The sequence below is a fragment of the Trachemys scripta genome, chromosome 5, assembly GCF_013100865.1.
Source record: "Trachemys scripta elegans isolate TJP31775 chromosome 5, CAS_Tse_1.0, whole genome shotgun sequence".
In the NCBI taxonomy this organism is placed as follows: domain Eukaryota; kingdom Metazoa; phylum Chordata; order Testudines; family Emydidae; genus Trachemys; species Trachemys scripta.
Window position 1 is genome coordinate 65840311 of NC_048302.1, and position 22686 is coordinate 65862996.

General features: G+C 41.0%; 1 protein-coding gene across 1 annotated transcript in view; it reads left to right on the plus strand.

Moving 5' to 3' along the window:
• CPE (carboxypeptidase E) overlaps positions 1–15699 on the plus strand; it is an 88817-nt gene extending 73118 nt beyond the window's left edge. The window contains exons 6-9 of the mRNA XM_034772068.1: positions 6571–6710; positions 8279–8378; positions 10770–10888; positions 12705–15699. Of these exons, the coding sequence (XP_034627959.1) occupies positions 6571–6710; positions 8279–8378; positions 10770–10888; positions 12705–12803 (458 nt within the window). The 3' untranslated portion in view covers positions 12804–15699. The remainder of the gene's footprint in view (positions 1–6570; positions 6711–8278; positions 8379–10769; positions 10889–12704) is intronic.
• The last annotated feature ends 6987 nt before the right edge of the window (positions 15700–22686 follow it).

Here is a 22686-nt window from a genome sequence, read left to right on the forward strand (position 1 = left end):
TGCCATCAGTTTCAATGGGAGTCCAATCAGGGCCTTAGATTCCTGCATCCCTTTCTCACTTCTTGCCTCCTCCCTATCAGTGGATCCCCAGACTCATGCAGAGCTCTCTGCAGGGTCCAGTGGAGGTGGCGGGTGTGATGGGTTGGATCACAGAAACCCCCTTGGGGCTGCCAACTGATGTGCCAAGACTACTTCTGCCCCTGCCTTCCCTGCCAGCTTGGAACTCCAGAACCCTGCCTGGTTGTGCCAGACACGCTTGCTGGCTACAAACACAGACCCAGGTCTGAACCACGTCCCACAAACTGCAGGCTTAACTGAAAGCAGCTTAAGAAGCTTATACAGGGTAAACTCATAAATTGTTCACCCTCTATAACACTGATAGAGAGAGATGCACAGATGTTTGCACCCTCTCCCCCAGTATTAATACATACTCTGGGTTAATTAATAAGTTAAAAGTGATTTTGTTAAATACTTGGAACCACTTAAATCCTACTTTTTGTAATAACAGACAGAACAAAGTGAATTACCAAGCAAAATAAAAGAAAACATGCAAGCCTATGCCTAATACAGTAAGAAACTGAATACAGATAAAATCTCACCCTCAGAGTTGTTCCAATAAGCCTCTTTTACAGACTAGCCTCCTTCTAGTTTGGGTCCAGCAATCACTCACACCCCCATGGTTACTGTCCTTTGTTCCAGTTTCTTTCAGGGGTGGAGAGGCTATCTGTTGAGTCAGCTTAAAACAAAATGGAGGGGTCTTCCAACGACTTAAATAGACTCTCTTGTGGGTGGAGACCCCCTCCTCTCTCCTATGCAAAGTCCAGCTCCAAGATGGAGTTTTGGAGTCACATGTCCATGCATGACTCAGAACTTACAGGTAGCAGCCATGGTTCACATGCTACCTTGAACATCCTCAAGTAGACTTCTTATGTGGATTGAAGCCTTCCAAGATCCATTGTCCATTAAGTGCTTCTTGATTGGGCACTTAACTTGCAAATTCCTTTCTAAAGAAAAAAGAACAGGAGTACTTGTGGCACCTTAGAGACTAACATTTATTTGAGCGTAAGCTTTCGTGGACTACAGCCCACTTCATCGGATGCATAGAAGGGAATATACAACAAGAAGATATTTATACATATTTATGTGGCATATTTAGCATAAAACATATATCTGTAAAGGTTATTATCTACTGAATATATTAATCCTATTTGTATGCATGTATCATTTTTGTATTCAAAGTTATGAATATTGGCTGTGTACTTGTTTGATTTTAAGTAACCTTAGTAAGGCATTTGGGAAGCTTCTTTAGAAAGGTTTCAGAGTAGCAGCCATGTTAGCAAGAAGATATTTATATTTATACATACAGAGAACATGAAAAGGTGGAAGTAGCCATACCAATTGCAAGAGGCCAATCAATACTTCCACCTTTTCATGTTTTCTGTATGTATAAATATAAATATCTTCTTGCTAACATGGCTGCTACTCTGAAACCTTTCTAAAGAAGCTTCCCAAATGCCTTACTAAGGTTACTTAAAATCAAACAAGTACACAGCCAATATTCATAACTTTGAATACAAAAATGATACATGCATACAAATAGGATTAATATATTCAGTAGATAATAACCTTTACAGATATGTTTTATGCTAAATATGCCACATAACTGGAATATGTTATGTCATATATACATTCATAAGCATATTTCCATAAAGCATTATGGGGTGCAACGTCACAGCGGGACAATGTGGTAGAGGTCGTTGACCCCCTTTACTATGTGGGGAAAGGAAATACTTCCACTCGTAGGCCTCATGGGCATGAATTAGACTTTAGTTTTAACTCAGTTCTTTGCTTAGACAAAACTCCCATTTAAGTCAATGGAAGCTTGAGCTGGTTGGAAAAATTCCAATGAAACTTCTTTGGTCAGAATTTGCATATTTATTGAAATATTTGGCAGAGAGGGTTCAATTTTGATTAAGTTCCTCTGGAAACCTGCCTAGTTGTGTGCCAGATTGTCTGCCCAGCTCTCTGGCAATTCCAGGGTTTGCAGCTCCAGGGCAGCCCACCTGCAGATTCCAAATGCTTCCATCCACATTGGATATGCTGGAGCCCAGGACTGCACAGGACTTTGCAATTGCAGCTCTGGGCTGCTGTGAGCTGGGCGGGGTCCAGGCATCTGAACTTAGAATAGGGAACATGTCTGTCATACACTCACAATACCCCTACTACTGGGTTCAGGAAGCATAGAAGAGGAAGCTGCCTGGTTTGAATGTGGAGGGGACAACAGCTAGATTTTCAGAGGTGGCAAAACAGATTGGGAGGAGCTGCCAGGGGGTGTGAAAACTGGAGACTGGTGGAGTTGGGGTTGGGGAAGACTGACTGACTTGCTGGTCAAGAATATTAGGACAGGGAACTAGAAGCAAGGGAGAGATTGGGAATGGGACTAGGATCCAGGGGGAAGAGTAGGACTGACTGGGCAAAGAGACTGGAACTGGGAGCCAGGGAAGGAAATGGGGGATGAAGACTGGGAGCCAGTCGATGGGGGAGACTGAGATTAGATGAAGGATGAAAAATCTCCTTCATTGCAAATCCTGATTCATTTCCTGTGTATTGAATGAGGTGTGGCCCTGTGGAAAAAATAATGTGTGATCTTGCAATTAAAGACTGTATCATAATACATACACATAAGGGGGCTGAATTAAGCTTACAGAAGGAACCTTAATTCTGGCATTTCCAAAATTTTTGAGTGCTTGACTCTGCCATCTTAATAATGTTCTCTTAAAGTAGTTTTTGTCTGTGTAATATCTATATACAGTATAATATAGGCAAGATCAAGAGCTAATAGCAAATCATTCCCAAGCATAAGACTCCTATGGCAGTTATTCACTCATTACAGTTTAACACTGTAATATGTACAATACAGTACTCCAAGTAGCCGTGCAAGGGCACTTGATCAACTGAGTCTGATCAGATTCTTGTATGAGCATAAAAATAGCATCTCAAAGCAGCTTAACTTGCTCTGTAATTAGTCTATTGTTTAAATGTCTTTTTATTCTCAGGCGTGCTGTAAGTTGTGCTTGGCACTTCGTCAGTTCATTGCTGACATAAATCACATTTCATGTTACCTATTGCTAAATCAAAGCCGAGGACATTTTCTTTTGGGTTTTACCATGAGGCAGATAGGTAAAATGCTCATGCTCTGCATATCACCCCCAAAGCTTTAGTTTGTACCATCTTAAGAACGAATGCTCTGATGTGCTTTGTCTTCATATACTACCCATACATACTAATAAAGTATTATACTACTAGTTCATATATTAACTAGGAACACAGAGGTACGTGGGAATTGCAGATGCTCAGCAGCTCTGAGGATTTGTCCCCTAACATAATATTTAAATTTTAAATTGGAAGAAAATTTGTTTTGTCCAGATTCTAAACTCATTTATTCCAACGTAAATCCTGTGAAACGCCCTTAACTACAAGGGAGTGGAATAAAAGAACAAAGGGACATTCAACTCACTTGGTTCCCTAGAAAATCCCCACTCTGAACCAGCAATGAGGGACGTGAATCAAAGTTGTAGGTGATAGTGTGAAGTTTGCAATGACCCCCCCACCATTAATGTACAATATGACCACTGCATTATAGTAAAAGGTAAAGTCTGTCCCCCATGGACAGAGCCTCCTAATATCCCCTCTCTTCCAGGAGGGTGAGAGGTCATGGCTAGGGGCTGAAGTGATACAGGACAGCTGGATAGGAGAGGCCATTTCCTCTCCAGAATTTCAGTTACCGTACGCACCAAAGATCTTTTATTATTCACTTTTTTATTTTTAGGTGTCTCTCTCTCTCTGAGGTGAGTAGGATGGAATGGGGATGGAATGATCAGTCAGCTACGGTAAAAGAGACAATGGGAGGGAATGGTTAAGGGGCAGTTTGTTTAAAAATGTAACTAGAAAGATGTGTGCCTGGGTAAGGCACTTGACTAGGACTGAGGAGACCTCGGTTCAGTTCCTGGCTGTGCCACAGATATCCTGTGTGACCTTGGGCAAGTCATAGAATTATAGAAGATTGGGGTTGGACGAGACCTCCAGAGGTCATCCAGTCCAACCCCCTGCTCAAAGCAGGACCAGGACCAACCCCAACTAAATCATCCCAGCCAGGGCTTTGTCAAGCCAAGCCTTAAAAACCTATAAGGATGGAGATTCCATCACCTCCCTTGGTAACCCATTCCAGTGCTTCACAACCCTCCTAGTGAAATAGTGTTTCCTAATATCCAACCTAGACTTCCCCCACTGCAACTTGAGACCATTGCTTCTTGTTCTGTCATCTGCCACCACTGAGAACAGCTGAGTTCCATCCTCTTTGGAACCCCCTTCAGGTATTTGAAGGCTGTTATCAAATTCCCCCCTCACTCTTCTCTTCTGCAGACTAAATAACCCCAGTTCCCTCAGTCTCTCCTTGTAAGTCATTTAGTCTCTGTGTGTCAATTCCCCATCTGTAAAATAGGGATGACGATACTTTCTCCCACTTTCTCTCTCGATTGTCGCTTTCTGTCTGTACTGCACATAACATGATGAGCTCAAATCTTATTTGGGCCTTTAGGTGCAACCTCAGTACAAATAAAGGAGGACATTTCAGTTGAAAAGTGGCAGATTCAAAACTGTATGAAAGAAAAGGCTTTCACACAACACACAGTTAGTCTGTGTAACCCATTAGCACAGCCTGGTAGAGTATTGCAATTCCTACGTGTGTATGAGTTTTGAATTATACAAGTCTATTTGCTCAGATACCTTTGCAGTCCTGGGCCACAGCTGAGAGCTTTGGGTAAAAAACAGCAACCCCCCCCCCCCTATTTTTTAGGCAATAAAATAAAAACAGAAATTGTACAGCAGATATTTTCTGTTGTGTCCAAATGGTCTCTAATATAATCATGGGAAAGTAAATTGGACTTTGGAATAAATGAAGGTTTTGCCCAGCTACTAGAGGCTATAGAAGTAGGCTACAAACAAGTCATGACATTTGAAAGTCATAGCTTGACAGGTAACATGAATTCAGTCACATTGCATGTATTGGACCAGATTCTCTACTGTGCCCACCAAGAAGGGGCAGGATGGCATCAGGAAGCTGACTGCAGTTCCCTGAGTCTGAGACTAGTTTTGAGATCCCAGTCACAGGGGAATTTAGAGCCGCCTAGGGACTACTGTAATTGCCCTTTGGCAATAATCCATCAGGGGATTGCCAAGGTATACTGTACTTCAGTCAGGCTTCTTCCTACTCCTACACTGAAAACCACAAAGAGGCGGCATAGGAATCGGCTATACAAACCCTGTGCTTTCTGGGAACTCCCCCACACTGGGAGAATCCTCATCCTGGGAAACATGACTGGCTTCCACTCCTCTTTGTGCTGCCTGAGTGGTGCAGAGAAAGTGGAGTGGGTGTCACAGAAACTGGTTCAGTGAATATAATGACTCATTGAGGTCAGGCAGATGAACATATAAATGCATAGCTAATCAAAAATACTACTGTACATTTTTAAATTCTCCTAATTAAAGTTGCATTAACAATGTTTTTCATTTATCATATTCAAGTCTATTCCCCATTTCTTTTACTCTGGTGCTGAGTTTGAAAGAAAAAAACAAACAAACAAAAAACAAGAAAAATAAACGCTGTAGCTGATTGGAAATTATGGGCCTCCCTTCCCCATTCTCCCACCGCAGTTGAAAATTTCAATGAAAATGAAAACATTTCATTTTGGGGGTGAGGGTTGTTTGTTTGCAGAAAATAATTGAAAAAATTTTCCATGGAAAGTAGACCCTAAAAATTGTGATGAAAAGCAATTTTTTTGCTGAAAAGCATAATTTGATCAGCCCTAATAAATACCTCTTTCAAAGTATTTATGTGATGTTTTATTTGCCTTGTCATTAGCTGTCATTCACAGGCTTACAGTGCACATAATGGTCAGTTTCTTTTTTCATCTGGAAATAATTGAACCACACCTGGAAATTGTTTTTAGTTCCTATGGAAGAAAAAAAGGGCTTTCCATGCCAAGTGTCCCATAGGAATATGCAGGCCAGATGCACGGTCAGATTTGGTACAATCATTACATGCAGTCATGACTGCCAAGAAATTCAGTGTTTTCTGTTAAATGAGCATTTTTAGTGAACTCCCTTTTTTCCGCCCTGAGAACAGTATATTGGGCCTGATTCGCCTCTCTCTTATTCTGGTTTATACTCCAGTAACTTAAGTGGAATTACTTTAGATCAGTGGTTCTCAACCTATTTACCATTGTGTGCCATGTATACAGCTCTCTGTTATGTGGGCCGCATACACACAATATATATACTACCCATATGGCCCAAGGATGTCCCATGGGCCACAGCCACTGCTCTAGATTTACACCAATGGGAGAGGAGAATTAGGCCCATTGTGTTTAATGCAGATTTCTCCTAATTCCCCATAGCATTTCATAAGTCCCTCCTTGCCAAGAGTTCCACTTTCCACACTGGACACTGTCAGTACATCTTACCTCAGAGCAATGCAAACAGTGTCAATATACCTCTATGCTGATATTGCAGGAATGCAGGACTTCAATTACCTCAGTAGCAACTGCTTTGAAATCACAGTGGAACTCAGCTGTGAAAAATTCCCATCAGAGGAAACTCTGAAGACCTACTGGGAGGACAACAAGAACTCACTTGTCAATTATATTGAGCAGGTAAATGGTCAAAATAGAGTTGTCTGTAGAGTAATGCAACTAAACAGAAACTGCCAACTATGCTAATCTGATTATATGTTGTAATTACGATTACTTCACACACATCCATTGGGGTAAATCCAGAACTAAGAGGTTGTTAAAAATTCAAACCCATCTGGATCTAGACCTGATTTTTGGTTGATATGCTATAGTTAACAAGTATATGCCTGTGATTATGATGAGAAAATTAGCCTGTTAGTACAGCTGTTGATGAATGGGACACATTTATTCTTGAATAATTTATTTATGAAAAAAATGCCAAAGTTTGCCAGATCAAATATTTGCAATGAATAAATCACGGAGTTTTGCCTGTTAGTTTTATGTGGGATGAAGAGGTAGTATAATTGCACTACAGAATTTCACCCTTTTGCTACAGGATCCCCCAATTAACTGTCTAAAAAAAAATTCAGCTTTGCACATGGATTAATTTTAATTAAAATATGGCCTGACAAGGAATTTTCAGAACTGTAGATACCGTGACACCTTAAATTGCCTGCTTCTGCTGAACTGTTGGCTAGATCACCGAAGTTCAGTTGCTTTCATCTGGTAGAGGATTTTACTCACCTTCTGGACTTTCCTACATGATACTTACTGGTCAGTTTCTCAGCTATGGCCGAGGAGAGTGTAGTGTTACCCAGTAGAGGGTACATGGCCTTTCTGCTCTCCTGTGCTATGTGCCAGGCTAATCCTTTGTCATTTTTAGAGCTGTCTAAAGGATGTTCTTGTCTAAATTATACCAGCTGCTAATGGTGCCTAAAGCACAGCTGAAGATCAACAGAGGGTACAGAAGCCTCGGTTGCATACCCTATCCCCACCTGTACTTGCTGTACCTGGTAGTAGCTATGTCTGCTAAATGCCCTATACTGGCTGGTGATGCTGCTTTTAGAGCCACAGTCTAATGGTATTGCAACACAAAAGGGCCACATCGCACCAGAGGACCCAGGGTACAGTCTCCAAATGAGGATTCATGCTCCACTGTCGTTAATGTGAGTTTTACCATTAATTACAATAGGAGCAGGATTGGATATTGTGGGCTCAGTCCTCCAAGGGGCTGATTGCCTCATGTAAATGAGTTGATTTCATTGGGAGTTGAGGCTGCTCACACCTCATCTTAAGTTCTTAACGCCTTGCAGGATCAGACCAAAAATTCTTATATTTGCAAAAACTTCCCAGCCTGTGGGAAAGATGTGCATCAGGCTGTCTCTCAACACTTTTCATCGAGTGTGAGAATATTCAGTAACAGAAGGATTCAAGGGAATGCATACTTCCCTTCATGGTTTGCTGCACATTTGTGATGAATGCTGCACAGCAAAAAAACAAATTAGTCATATCAACAGCTGAACTCCATTGGCTCATCACTTTGTAATATTCCAGTTTGAGGTTTAGAAATTATCCTTGCTGCTTATTTTCAGCATGTAGCTATGGGGCGGATAACATGCAGTTTCAGATATTTTACTGACTAAAACAGCTGCCTTTTCCTTTAGAAAACAAGCATAAGTAATTTCCCATGTATCTCTGGCTTTTTTCAGATACATCGGGGAGTGAAAGGATTTGTTAGAGATCTTCAGGGAAACCCGATTGCAAATGCTACCATTTCTGTGGAGGGAATAAACCATGACATTACATCAGGTGGGTGTCACACCTTAGGTGATTAACTAAGGAGGAGTGCTAGAATGTATTGCTATGCCTCTGTAGTATGCAACCTGGAGTCACAGCATCTCAGATCTAATCAGATATTATTAGCGAAGTGTGGTCAGGCTGCATCAGTACTTAGATGGGAGATATCCTGGGGTTAGGAAGAAGTTTTCCTTGTGGGCAGGATATTTCATATCTGCCATCTGCAGAATTTCTTGCACCTTTCTTTGAAGGAGATGATAGTGGCTGCAGTTGGAGACTGGTCTGGACTAAATAAATCACTGGTCTGATCCAATGAGCCAATACTTTTAGTCATAATCCCACATGCTATATGAAGTATTATTGGTGACTCAGTAGGTGACACCTTTCTCTCTGAGGTGTGTGATTGCAGCTCAGGCTGACATCTCCAAGCTAGCTGCTGTGGCTTCACTGCTCTGGGATATGACCTAGCAAGATTAAAACTAGTCTGGATATGTCGGTTTGAGCTGCAAACACACCAGTGACAATTCCATAGTGACTTGGGGTATGTCCAGACTGTGTTCTTGAGCAATGTACTTTTGGAAATGCCATGTCAAGGATGAAACCTAAAACTCTAGTCCAAATCCCTTATGATCATTAAAGATTCCATTGTACTTTTGTAGGATTAGGAGTATTAACACCTAATCTCCTTGCCAAATTCCAATTTGGGTAATTGTTTTCTGCCTAGATAAACTCCTTGCTGCTTCAGCGAGATGGTGTACTTTTTCATTTCCTGTTCTAAACATGCTATTTAGTAGTGTTGTACCTTTTTATCTTTGCTGAATCTTACCCTAGAGATAGATTCAGAGGTAGTTTCATGTTGACAATGTATGAAGTGTTACCTATACATTCATTGTTTGTAATTTTAAACAGAATTTTTTTTTTGGTGCAAGGTGCTAATTTAAATAAATACATTTCCCATATTTTGTGGACTATATGCTACAGACTGTATGCTACAGTCATTTCCTTGGCATTGAATCCCATTATTCCACCCAGTCCGAGTAGTATTTCCCTTCGTGATGTGCCCACATGTTACAGGCAAAGTGGACAGCAGTGCTACCAACCAGAACAGAGCTGCATAGGGATTGAGAGAAGGAAAGAAGCCAGGGGGGAAGAGAGAGAGGATTATGTCCTCCAGTTGAAAGGTCAAAATCTAATCCCTATTCTCTGTTGCAGTGCTAGGAGATTAAGATGTCTGATATTGCACCCCACACTTCTATAGTAGATAAATGCACATAGCCATCACCCCATCATCTCATATCGCTGGATATTCGCAAAAAGATAGCAGCAATGCAATATCAAAAGGTTTAGGAATAAAGTGGTCAAAAGTCAGGAAATCTCAAAAGTGAATGGTGAACCTTAATTCTGCTCCTTTGTGTATGTTTAACATACAGTCTTGCTACAGTGCCAGCTAATATAATAGATCATATTTTTTCACAGAATCTGTCTTTTTAAAGAAAAAATATGGAGGGCACTTTAGTTTGATGCCTCCTGAAGCTTTCTCAATAGAACTTTCACCAACTCTGATTGTACTGACACTGTCAATTTTATTTGTGAACAATTATATAATATTCCCCTCTAGGCATGGATGTTTTTTTAAAAAGTGCTGGTGTAGTTGCAGAAGTGCTCAGCAAGCATTTAGGAAAATGGCAGTGATTTCAAGTGGCATTGCTGAGTGACCTTCCAAAGGTTCTTCTAAACTCTGTGTAGTATGCAGGGATGGAGAATTTTTGTCAAAGTGACTTTTGTAAACTCTGAAGAAGTACTACACTATAAACAATGCCCAGTGGGCCTCATTATCCACCTATTGGTGTAAAACTGGTGTAATGGAGTAAAGGGTTAGTCCTACTGTGCAGTTTTGGGATTGTACTTTTTTTATTTTTCCCTTCATTGGTTCACTGTAAGGAAAGATTACATAGAATAATCTGGTCCCTCCCTTCATTTATTGGTCAGCCTGATAAAAATGATGCTTCTCTCACCTGGCTATATAATCTCTAGTATTCTAATCTTGATGGATGGGGATTTATTTCCTTAACTCACACACATGTTGATGGGGAAACACCAAGACAAACTATATACATAAAAAGATACTATATACCTAAAGAGATTCCTTATTACATGGTGACAGTTCTCAGCTTATCTATTTCCACAAGAGCTGTATCAGTAGTGAAGGGTGACTTATATTTGTTGAAAACAACTTTTTATAAATAAATTAAAATTGGCTCATATCACTGTATAATTGCCTGGATATTGAAATCCAGGCTGATATTTCTGGGATTATATTGTAATGGCATTTACAGCCCATCTTTTTTAGCCTGGGATAATGTGTTTCATTTCTTCAGATTCAATGTTTTTCTTTCTCTTCAGCCAACGATGGTGATTACTGGAGATTGCTTACACCAGGAAACTACAAACTTACAGCCTCAGCACCAGGCTATCTAGCAATAACTAAAAAAGTGGCTGTTCCCTTTAGCCCTGCCATTGGGGTAAGTTCTTCCTCATTGGTTGGTTTGTCTTTCCTTATGTAAAAAGAATAGTGGAGTATTGTTATTTATATTATATGTATTTTCCTATATTTCATAAAGTCAAGTCTAAAGCAAAACCCTAGCTGCTTTTCATTCATAACTCTCAATATACCCAAACCTCATCAGTTTAGAAAACGGGCTGGATATCTAGTCAGACTGTGCACTCTTTCTTTCTAATGCTTGTTGGCTTCCACCAAGCAAGAGTAGTGTTGTTTGAAGGTGTCTCATTTCTTTTGCTACTAGTCTTGTCTCCAAGCGGGAGACATGTAGATGGATAAAAATTACACACACACACACGGATGGACATTAGCATTTTTGTTTAGATTTGATGTTTATTATTAGATGATTACCTGTTAGGTTCACTCCCTCTGGGGCACCTGGCATTGGCCACTGTCAGTAGACAGGATACTGGGCTGAGTGGACTTTTGGTCTGACCCAGTATGGCCATTCTTATATTCTTTTGGCAACTGAATATTCAGTTAAGGTGAAAATCTCCTTAACCTCTGTGCAGAGGGCCAGCACTAGAACACTTACACCACTTAAGTCCTACTTTGGGGTTTATTTGGCACTTTAGTGGGACGTAAGTAATGTATGGGTTTTGGTTTGACCCTCCGCACAAAGGTAAATTTCCCCCTTAAAAATTAAAGTGGGACAAATCTATCCTGGATGTAACTCTGTAGAAGATGCATCAGGGAAGATTTTAGATCAGTGCCTCTCTTTAAAATTATTTCTGGTAGACAATAAACAGTGAGTCAACCTAATATGACATCATTTATTAGGATATACTGCAGTACATTTCAGTAGGGTTGCTGTTTACTAAGTGTCCTCTCATGGCCCACCGTATCCTGCTACCAATGTCCCCTCCCCCTTTTCAGGACCCCTTAATAACTCACAGTTGATAGGTAATTAAAATGTTCCCCTCCAGCCCCAACCTCAGTCTAGTCAGTCTCCTATAGGTAGAGATACCTCAGCCCTTCTTCCCAGATCTAGCTCCAATTCAGTCTTTTAGCTGTATCCGGCAGGAGCTTTGCCTTCTCTGGCTTCCAGGCCCCCACATCCTTCTCCCACTCAGGGTGTCTAGAAGGAGCTGGGCCCAGTACTCTCAGGCTTCACCTGGCTAAAATTCAGCCTTCTGGTCTGGCTTCTAGGCCCAAACCATTCTTTCAGTCAGGGCTCTAATAGGAGCCACTGGAGCACTCTCAAGGTCTTCCCTACAGAAGCCTGTCACACTCACTGCAGTCTTTACAGTTTTCAAGACTTCATTACTTCCTCCTGCTGCTCTTTTTAGGGCAATCCCTACTCTCTCCCAAGTGTCTGCTTTTGTAATCAGCCTTGGCTAGCTCCAGCCCTCAGTGGGCGAGTCACCCTATTACATAGCTAAAATAATGTGATGTATGTGAGAAGGAACTCTGTGGTGGCATAAGGTAGCATATGTGTTGCTCTGCCATGCAGCAGACAACTACCTGAATTCTGATCTTGGTGTTTTTCTCCCTGTACTGATAGGTGGTGGGCAAAGCCACAATGGTAATTCATATCATTGCATGCTAAAGGAGTTAGGTGTCCAGCTGTCATTGAATTTCAATAGAAGTTGGGCACCTAACTCCTTTAGAGTCTTTTGAAAAACCCAGCCTAAAATGAGGGAACTTCCCCCAATAAATATTTGTTCTCCTATAATTCCTTTCAGTTAATTAATCCAAACATGGACTTCCTTTCCCTGCCCTACATTCCCTGCAGCATTGTTTAAAAATTCACCTTTTGGATTGTTTCTCTGACCTAGGTTGATTTCGAGCTGGAGTCATTGTCTGAAAGAAAAGAAGAGGAGAAAGAAGAGTTGATGGAGTGGTGGAAGATGATGTCAGAAACTTTAAATTTCTAAATGAAGTATTTGAATGTTCAGCTTTTAATCTATTATGTGTTGACTTAGTATAATGTGCTGTGGACAGACCCTATATTTTAGATCTTGTGCAGTTCACAATATTTAACTTTGATTTTTTTCAGTAATCTTTTGATTAGTACCAGCACTAGTTAAAAAAATGACTAGGCTACTAACTAGACAAATAAAAATTATTAATTTTTATTTCATACTGTTATAGAAAATTAACTCTCCTACATATACGATTCACACACACACACACACACACACACACACACACACACACACAAAAGAAAAAAAAAGAGGCTGCTGAGACATTCGAAGTGGAAATACAATCTTCTATGTGTAATTTGCAAGTCCAGAATTTGTAGGTTAACTCTGGATTTAAAAATACCCATAATTCTTAGTCAGTTTCAGATACTGCCAGAAATGTCTGGCAATGCATATGAGCAGAAGATGTTCTGTATTGAGTTATAATGAATGTAGTTGAAAAGGTATATAATAACAGTTTGGTGTTGTAAGTAATGTTTTACAAGAATTAAAATCCAGTATAAAATTCTCTGTCTTTGGTGGTGGAAGCTATTTAAATAAATAAGAAACAAACTTATAGCTTCATTTTAGTAATGTAGAAGGAACTTGTATACATATTTTTACTGAAGACGACCCAATATTAATAACAGGGGATAATGTTACTTTATCCCTTAATCTGTTACTGATACTCCAAGGTTGGATTTGAGGTTTTTCGGTCACTCACTAACCAAATTAAAATTCTGAATGGCAAAAAAAGAAACGCTGCAAAGTGTGCATTTTGTTAATAGCAACAGAGGGTCCTGTGGCACCTTTGAGACTAACAGAAGTACTGGGAGCATAAGCTTTCGTGGGTCAGAACCTCACTTCTTCAGATGCATTTTGTTAATATGCTTCTTGTGCTTGTGGGGTGTTCCTGTGAGAAAAATGTTCAGTGTTTCAGCTGATATATAACTACTAGACACCCAGTTATGGAAGAACTGCCAAAGGTTTCAGTGTGGTTTGGGTGAGCAGCCAAAAGTTCCAGTGCTCATCCAAAGCCACCTGACCCTCTTCAATTTACAAAATGGGTTGGAAATCTACTAAGGACAGGCATTCCTTCTAATGCTCAATGGTCTGAGCCAGGCAGTAGTAGTGTTGTTTGAAACTCTTGTTTGTTCTGCTGCTGGTCTTGTCTAAATCTAGGAGAAACACAGGTGGGTAAAAGTGAAATATATATGTATACTAAAATTTTACCAAAATATTTTACAAGGAAAAAATATACATTTCAGTTCTGGACAAATTTTTGGACCTCCAATTTATTTTTAATTATCTGCACCAGTTTGTTTCATTATTTAGTCCGTGAAAAATGAAACTTTCAGGTGTCTAAACATAAAAGTATAAACATAGACTACCAGATCCTCAGCTGGTGTAAAGTGACATGGTACATTGAAATCAATGGAACTATGCCACTTTATACCAGCTAGGATCTGACAAAGTTTAGAGTGTATTGCTGTGTGTCATTTAATTTAGGATCAGGTGTTTGACTTTCCCCCCCCCCCAACAAGTAATGGAACAGAAGAAATAGAATATTGTATCATCCTCTCTCAAATAAATCTGTAGTTTTATTAGCCTGTATTTTCAGTCAATGGGGGTTGCAGGATTCAGAATTAGATTATCAGTGCCCAGTCTTGCTCCCATTGAAGTCAATATGAACACTACCATTTACTTCATGTGTTCAGGAAGAGGCCCCACTTGATCTGCTTAAGATTCTAGCTTGACATTCACAGCAAATTGTGTCCTTGGACTTCCTGCATTTCTTAAACAAACATAGCTCTTTGACTTTTAAAATAAAATGCCCAAGATACTGCATATGTTCCTATACTGAACAGTAATGAAAATGAATAACCTGATTCCTATTGAACCAAAAAATGACTGTGTAACATGTAGATCATTGCTACAGTAAAGTAGTAGACACTGGCCTACAAATCCCAAGGGAACTCTTTTAGTAAGAGTCATGCTGAAGAACCTTTGTCACAAACACAAAAAAAACATTGATACATTTTTTTTACCAAAATCTCTGTGTAACCTCCACCTCCCACCCCAGTGTGTGTAAAAAGTCGAGGAGACACATAGACACAAACACCTACTACATAGTAGCTTAAAATGTAGAGACATTAAATACAAAACCACTTGACTGTATGATTATATGTATGGAACAACTGATAGTGGGTTTAGATAAAATGGGCAAAATAAAAAAATGGTATGAATTAAAACAAAGGAGTGCTGGCATTTGGCAATGGCTACAGAGTTGCTTTCAGCCTGTAAATTATTGTAATAAGGCAAGTGTACATTTGTACAAAATACAACATAAAACAGCATAATGTTAGGCCAGAAGGTGCTGTTATATGGTGCAACTCCTATCATGTAGCCAATTTTTCTGCATAGGGAATTCTGTGATATAGTGCAGACATTACATCAAACTGAACCTCATAATGTATTTCTAAGCCTTGCTTGTATTCCATGCATGCCATTATCTGGTCTATTGTTTTATGCATTTGTAAATGAAATGTAATGTCCCCTAAGCTATCATTGTTTTACTTCAGTTGTCTGCTTGCTATTAGTTGTACTGAAACAGGCTGAAGTAATTAAATATTACAGCACCAGAACCACTGCCACTGTTCTTACTGTATGTAAAAATGCTTAAGAACAGCAGAACCAGGAGTGTCAGTAAATAGTTTATGTAGCTTCTCTAGCTGAACTGATCTGTGCTGTAGGATTGTGTACGTTGCAATGGAAGATTAAAAGTGTGTTATGTGATGCAGAGTTCTTTGGTTGAAAAAGGCACATACTGTACTATTGTACAATAAATAGGTCTATTTAAAATGTAAAATGTATGAGTACATTCTATGGCCAACTTCCGCCCCCTTTTCATTTCCTGAATGCTGAAAGGGCCCAGAATGTGTGCCATGTTTCAGGTGTTTACCTTACTGCAGTATTTCTGGGAATCCCTATATTTAGAATGGCAGATACCATGGTTAACAATACTGCAGGTGACAAATGTCCAGCTAGTAATATGCTCACTATTTCAGTATTGCCAACCCCAGCATTCAAAAATCATGAATTTTAAAAGTCATGAGATTAAAAAAAAAAAACATGTTGGGTTCTTTTTCTTTACCTTTTGGTTTCTGAACTTCTAAAATGCACTCAGTTCATGTTTCCAAGCTTTTTCTACACAACCATGTGGGCCAGAAACTTACTTTAAAAAAAAAAGAAAAACGAAACAGAGGGTCTCACATAATCCTATGCCTCCAGGAGCAAAGGCTCTAAGAAAGACACCACAAGATTGCAAGAGTTGGCAATGTTGCTGTATATCTTTGCAATAGTGATTAAGGGGCTTGTAGTATAACTGTATTGTGTGGCCTTCAGACACTGATTTCTGCTCAGCCTGTCTCCTTCATTTTGCTCCTCTGAGCCCTAGATATTATATTTCAACATTAATTTTTACGACCAGCACATAAGCATCTTTTATTACAGATCTAGATCTACACTGAATTAAATGCAAGACTGAATAATGCACTCTGTATAGTATCTTTATGGCCTTTATATTACATTTTCTATTATCTCAAGGTACTACAGATTGTTATACTGAAGACATGATTGCCTGGAAGAAGTCATCTAGGAGAGAAGCTGGCAGTTTTAGGAACTGTGTAGGGGACAGTTGGGGCAGTCAGCATCTGGGAAGGTTATTGGAAACAGTTCAGCATTGTGATATTAGATAGATCAGTGGTTCTCAACGTTTTATATTGGTGACCCCTTTCACACATCAAGCCTCTGAGTGTGACCCCCCTTTATAAATTAAAACACTTCTTTTTATATTTAACACTATTATAAATGCTAGAGGCGAAGTGGGTTTGGGGTTGGAGGCTGACAGCTCACGACCCTCAGTTTGAGAAACCCTGAGCTAGATATTTCTGTTAAATATTCAGCAACAAAATGCTACAAGCAGATTGGAGCCCTAGAATCAGTGCAATCAATATCTTATCTGTACATTTAGGGCCTGATCTAAAGCTGAGAGAAATCAATAGAAACCCCTTTAATTGGACTTTGTTTCAGGTTCCTAGTCAGAGATCTACATGATCGTCCCAGACATGTGGGAAGAAATACAAAATGGACGGGTTGTGTGGTTTAATTAGGCTTCACTCATCTGGGAACTAATTAGCAAAAACTCGTATAGTACAGGTCATGATTCCTTCCTTAATCATGGAACCCTCCACTTGGTGAAGTTTGCCATTAGTCCCCTACCCCACCACAGCTGGTCTCAGCCCATTGCTGGAACCCTACTATGCTCCCTCATAAGAGGGCTGAGTGTATAGGGAAGGAAGGATTATCTCCTTGCTGTTCTAGATATTTGGACCCCCAAACCTATTCCCCAGGTTCTTTAGGGGACATCATTCCCTAAGCCCACTTCCACGTCTGATTCATCAGGGAACTGGATACTTGCTACCTACTAGACTTTTATAGGGTAAGCAAAATAAATGCATGCCTTCTCCTCCTCTGCAACAATTTAACTGTCAAATTTTATAGCAAAGGAAGGAGTGTCTTTGGATTACCATCTCTCCCATTGTCTTGATAGTGGTCTCCCATTTATTCCTATTAATAATTTGTGCTTTATAAACCTTGGCTCATTAATCATTACAATATCTCTTAGGCATGTATTATATGCATTTACAGATGGGGGAAATTAAGTCAGAATAGGTAAGGACTTTATTAAGTGCTCCTAAGGTCTGGGCCCACACTGGGGGCACTGTGGTGGTACACCATCCCAGTGGGAGCTTACTAAGACAATAGATGAAATACTGATGTCAGTGAAGTCCCTGGCAAAACTCCCATTGACTTTAATGGGGCCAGAATTTCACCCAATATACTGAAATATGCATAGTGCATTCTAGAGCTGGGGGCCAGTCACAACAGAGAGAAGGGGGCTCTGGCCCTGGCATCTCCCCATTCACTTTGGGTTGTAGTCTTGCATAGTCCTTGGGCTCACAGGAACACAAAAACCACACTGTGCCCAGAACCAAACCCTGATGTCATGGATCCACAGGATCAGTGGTAGGCCCCAGACTCAACAGTCTCTGGAGGAACTACTTCAATCATAAAAACTCCTAAGGGATCTCACTCTTCCTTCAGGATAGGCCATGCAGGCTGCAGCCCAGAGCCGTAACCAGTGTGGGGTGAGTGGGGCAACCCCCCGGTGCAAAAATGTGTGTGTGGGGGAAAATGGAAAAATGGTAGAGTCTTGCAGGACTGTCAGGACCCATTGCCATAATAGTGGGAGTGGGATAAAAATTCTCCAAACAATGTAAGTGGGAGTGGGAATTGCAGGGTGGGACACGGACAGGATGGGAGCGGGAATAAAAAAAATCCCATGTTGAGGTCTAGGAGGGAGCGCAAATATGCTTGCTTACTTTGGGCACTAAAATGTGTAGTTACAGCACTGATGCAGCTTCAATGCTTCTGAGACTGAGGCTTGAAGCTCAAGAACTCCTGTATCATGAGCTCTTCCCAGTGAGGCCAATGGAGATAGATTCCTAGTCAGAGGCTTGTACACACTTCAGGGTCTAATGCACCTCTGCTGGTCTCCGCTCAGTGTCCTGCTGAGAGGTTGGGGGGACGTCCTTCCTCTTTACAATTGATCGCTAGGATGTTCTGGTCACTGGGGCTTCCCATGGTCTCTTTTGGATTCTGTACTGATATGGGTCACTTTCAGCACATTCCAGCCAGTTCCTTCCTGACCCATTCATTGTGCCCAGAGAGATGGCAACATACATTCTCATGCCTCCTGTGCTGCCCCGAGAGCAGACTTAACCTTTTTTTCCCCACCTCTGGATAGCAATGCAGTGCACAAAGGAAAACTGAGGTACACATAGGATTCATCAAAATATTACAAAAAATTCCTACTTCATCACACCTGGGTACAAATAGAAGGCACCCTGTGCCCTCCCTCTGCTCTTGAGCATCAGCACAGTGTGTAATCTTGCCCAAAGACCCTTAACAAGGCTGAAGAGGTAGTCATTGTGACAGCACAGAGTAGCACACAAGCATTCATTAATCGATGAATTAATTTATGCGTAGTCCATTAGACCACTTCTTAGAACATAAGCTCCTTAGGGCCGTGTCTTTGTATGAGTTTGTACAGAACCTAGTGAAGGGGTGCTGTGTGAGGCCTCTGGGAGCTACTTCGGTAGAAATACTAAGCAATAATAGGAAAACCACATTGCCTCGTGACCGTGCTGTAAAACAGTGTAAATAATAAAGAAGGAGCAGTTACTGTCAATAGTGAAGGGAAGCAAAAGCAGCACCCTTGCACAGAGAGAGCAGTGTTGGCCAAGTTCTCGCTCTGTACTCAGCACATTCTGTGACTTAAATATCTAACACCCGCTGTGCAATATCAACAAACCTCTTCCACATTCCAACAACATTAGCACCCAAGAGAAGGTAAACAAACTCCAAACACTAAAGGATTGTAAGTAATGGTAAGATAGGTGATAGGAATTTGTCAATGAGACTTGTTTATTAAAAATAGTCATCTGAAAGGCATGTTTGTGTGACTGCCAGATCACATTGGTCCCAATCCAACAAAATGCATTGACTTCAGAGGGACTACTCTTGTGTTTCAAGTTAATTACATGTGTAAATGCTTTGTTGACTTGATACCATAGTATTCTGAAAAGGAAAGCTTCGGAGTGGAGGCGTGGCTTCCGACTTGGCCTGCCAATGTTAGAACTTTCTGCATGTCTCTGCTTCTCATGCACAGGTGAGCAAATGGAAGGGAGAAAAATAAGGTGCTGATTTTGAATTGTGAGAAGGGAATAATTGTCTTGAGCCTTCTGCAGCAGACTGCAAGACTGAGTGAAGAGGGAAATTACTGCTAAACCATATCACAACAACACATGATACGTTCCTGCCCCAATAAAGGCAGAAACACCATCCTGAGCTCTCTCCTTCCATCTATACCCAAATATACACTACAACCCCAGCATCAAATGCCTTTTTGTATATATGATTATATGCCATTTCAGTTTCAAGACATGAAACATTTGCACAATCTTGTGATCATTTTTGTAATATCTTAAAAGTTAGACATAGCTTGCAATAGATTTTTTTTTTTAAGAAGGAAAAAATTTGGAAGACATCAATTAGGGCAGTGGATATTTGTTTGCTGATGGTATTACAAGTTGCCAGGATAAACCCAAATTAACAAGACAAGTATTCACTACTGTTAGGTATAGCTTTACATACATTTCTGGCATATTACCTTACAAGAGTGCTTAGTTAATAGTCTCCTGGAAAACCAGACACACAGAGCACACTTAAATGTGAACAACTGTCACTGAAATATAGAAATTGATCTAATGGAAGTTTTCTTCTGAAAAGCAGATAAATTCAAAAAAATTTTCACTTAGACTTTTGAAATTAATTTCTCTCCTTACTTTATATCTGAGACATTTCTGTTTTCATCTTAGCTATAAAGCATTGTGGTTTCTAACCTACAAATATTCCTAGGACAGAAATACACAGATTAAAGGGAAAAAAAAAAAAGGGGGGAGTTATTTCCAAAGCACCTAAGTGATTTAGGGGCTAAGTCAAATTGAAAGTCCACTGCATGGGCAAACAAATATTTACTGTAGTGCATATTATTAAAAGATAATGCTTTTGAAAAATTTACATGAGAACTATGTAATTCTCAAAGGTCTTCCCTTTCTAACCTCACCATCAATCTTTGTGGTACGTATTTCCCTATATTTTATGTATGTATATATATAACCTAGGTTCGAGGGACAGGCTGTTAAATGACTCAATGGACAGGGCTGAAAAAAATAAAATACCCAATTCCAGGGGTGGTATTTGGAGGACGGGAGGCGGGGGTTGTGGAGACTACAGCCACCAAAAATGTGCATTAGCCACCCTGTAGCAGCTGCTGCTCTCTGGCCGCCCAACTCTGAAAGCAGAGCGGAGGCAGCAGTGGCTGCTGGCTGAGCACGCAGCTCCAGCAGCAGCACAGGAGTGAGCCCTGGGGGAGGGGGGCAGGGGTGTCCAAGGGCAGCCCGCAGCACATGTCCCCACCCACCGAGTCACGCCACCAAGGGGAGTGGAGAGTCTGTGGCTCCCCACAGTGGCCTGTACTAACCTGCTCTGGCCTGGACTGACCTGCCCCTGGGCCCTGCCCCATTGTTGCTGCTCCCTGAGCACTGCAAGGGCTTTGTCCACCCTGGAGCCAGGTCCCGCTGCACGGGTGGCCTTACCATCTGCAATCAGACAGCATCGCGCATTGCTTGGCTCCGGCTTCCGGCCTCTGGCCTGGCCAGGGGGCAGGGCCTTATGGGGAGGGGAGGGGCAGGATTGGGGTCTCATGGTGAAGGGGGGCTAAGGCCCACCTCAGCCCTCTCCCCCCCACCGGGAAGAGGCCGATGTCGCCCCTGCCCAATTCTCTTTCAATTTGACTCATTTATTTTTAAACGAGAATCTGAACTTTTAAAAAATATTCTGAACTGCTAGAGTACAGTGAAAACACTTAACTTTCAAAGCAGCAAAATGTTTTTTCATTAGTTCCATCAGTGTTCCCTGGTATGTGAATGGGAAATCTCTCTCTAAGGGCTGGTCTACACTGGAGGGGGGGAGGGGGGGGGAGAGATCGATCCAAGATACATCGACTTCAGCTACGCTATTCGCATAGCTGAAATTGCGTATCTTGAATCGAATTACCTGGGGTCCAGATGGCACGGGATCAATGGCCGCGGCTCCACCATCGACTGCGCTACCACCGCTCGCTCTGGTGGAGTTCTGGAGTCAACAGTGAGCGCTTTCGGGGATTGATATATCGTGTCTTAACGAGACACGATATATCGATCCCGGATAAATCGATTGCTACCCACCGATACGGCGGGTAGTGAAGACGTACCCTCACTAACAAAGCTTTCAAAGCATAAAAGAGGGCTGTTCAGTCTAGCAAACAAAGACATAACAAGATCCAATGGCTGGAAACTGAAGCTAGACAAATTCAGACAGAAACAAGTCACAATTTCTTTATGCTAAGGGTAATTATCCATTGAAACAACTCAATCAGTGTGGTGAATTCTCCATTACTTGAAGTCTTTTAGAAAGACATCTAACCTTGATTTAAAGATATGCTCTAACCTAACCATGAGTTATGGACTTGACACAGAAACCGCTTAGTGAAATTCAATAGCTTATGACAGGTTTCAGAGTAACAGCCGTGTTAGTCTGTATCCGCAAAAAGAAGAACAGGAGTACTTGTGGCACCTTAGAGACTAACAAATTTATTAGAGCATAAGCTTTCGTGGACTACAGCCCGAAGAAGTGGGCTGTAGTCCATGAAAGCTTATGCTCTAATAAATTTGTTAGTCTCTAAGGTGCCACAAGTACTCCTGTTCTTCAATAGCTTATGTTATGCCAAAAATCAGACTACATGAGCATAATGGTCTCCTCTTCATTTAACATCTATAAGCTCAGGCAGGTAGCATCTCTAGTTCTGGATTCTAGCTGCTCGGGTAGGCAGATGGAATCTATTGCTAGTGACAAATTTAGCATCTGAAAGGTGGGGATATGCTGGTAGCAGCAGGCAGAACAGTCACAGAATATCCACTTCTCAGCATTTGTAAGAAGTAGTGCATTATTCTGGGCCTCTGTGCAGGAATTATTAAAGAGATGATTCCTGGTTTCTAATGAAAAGTAAGTCCAGTTAAAAAGTCCTGATTTAATAAGTTGTTTTTTTCCTGAGGGATGGGGCAGCTTCTTTGGGATGAGGGGATGCAGATGGCAGATATGGGCAATGATGTGTTCCTTCATGTCCTTACAG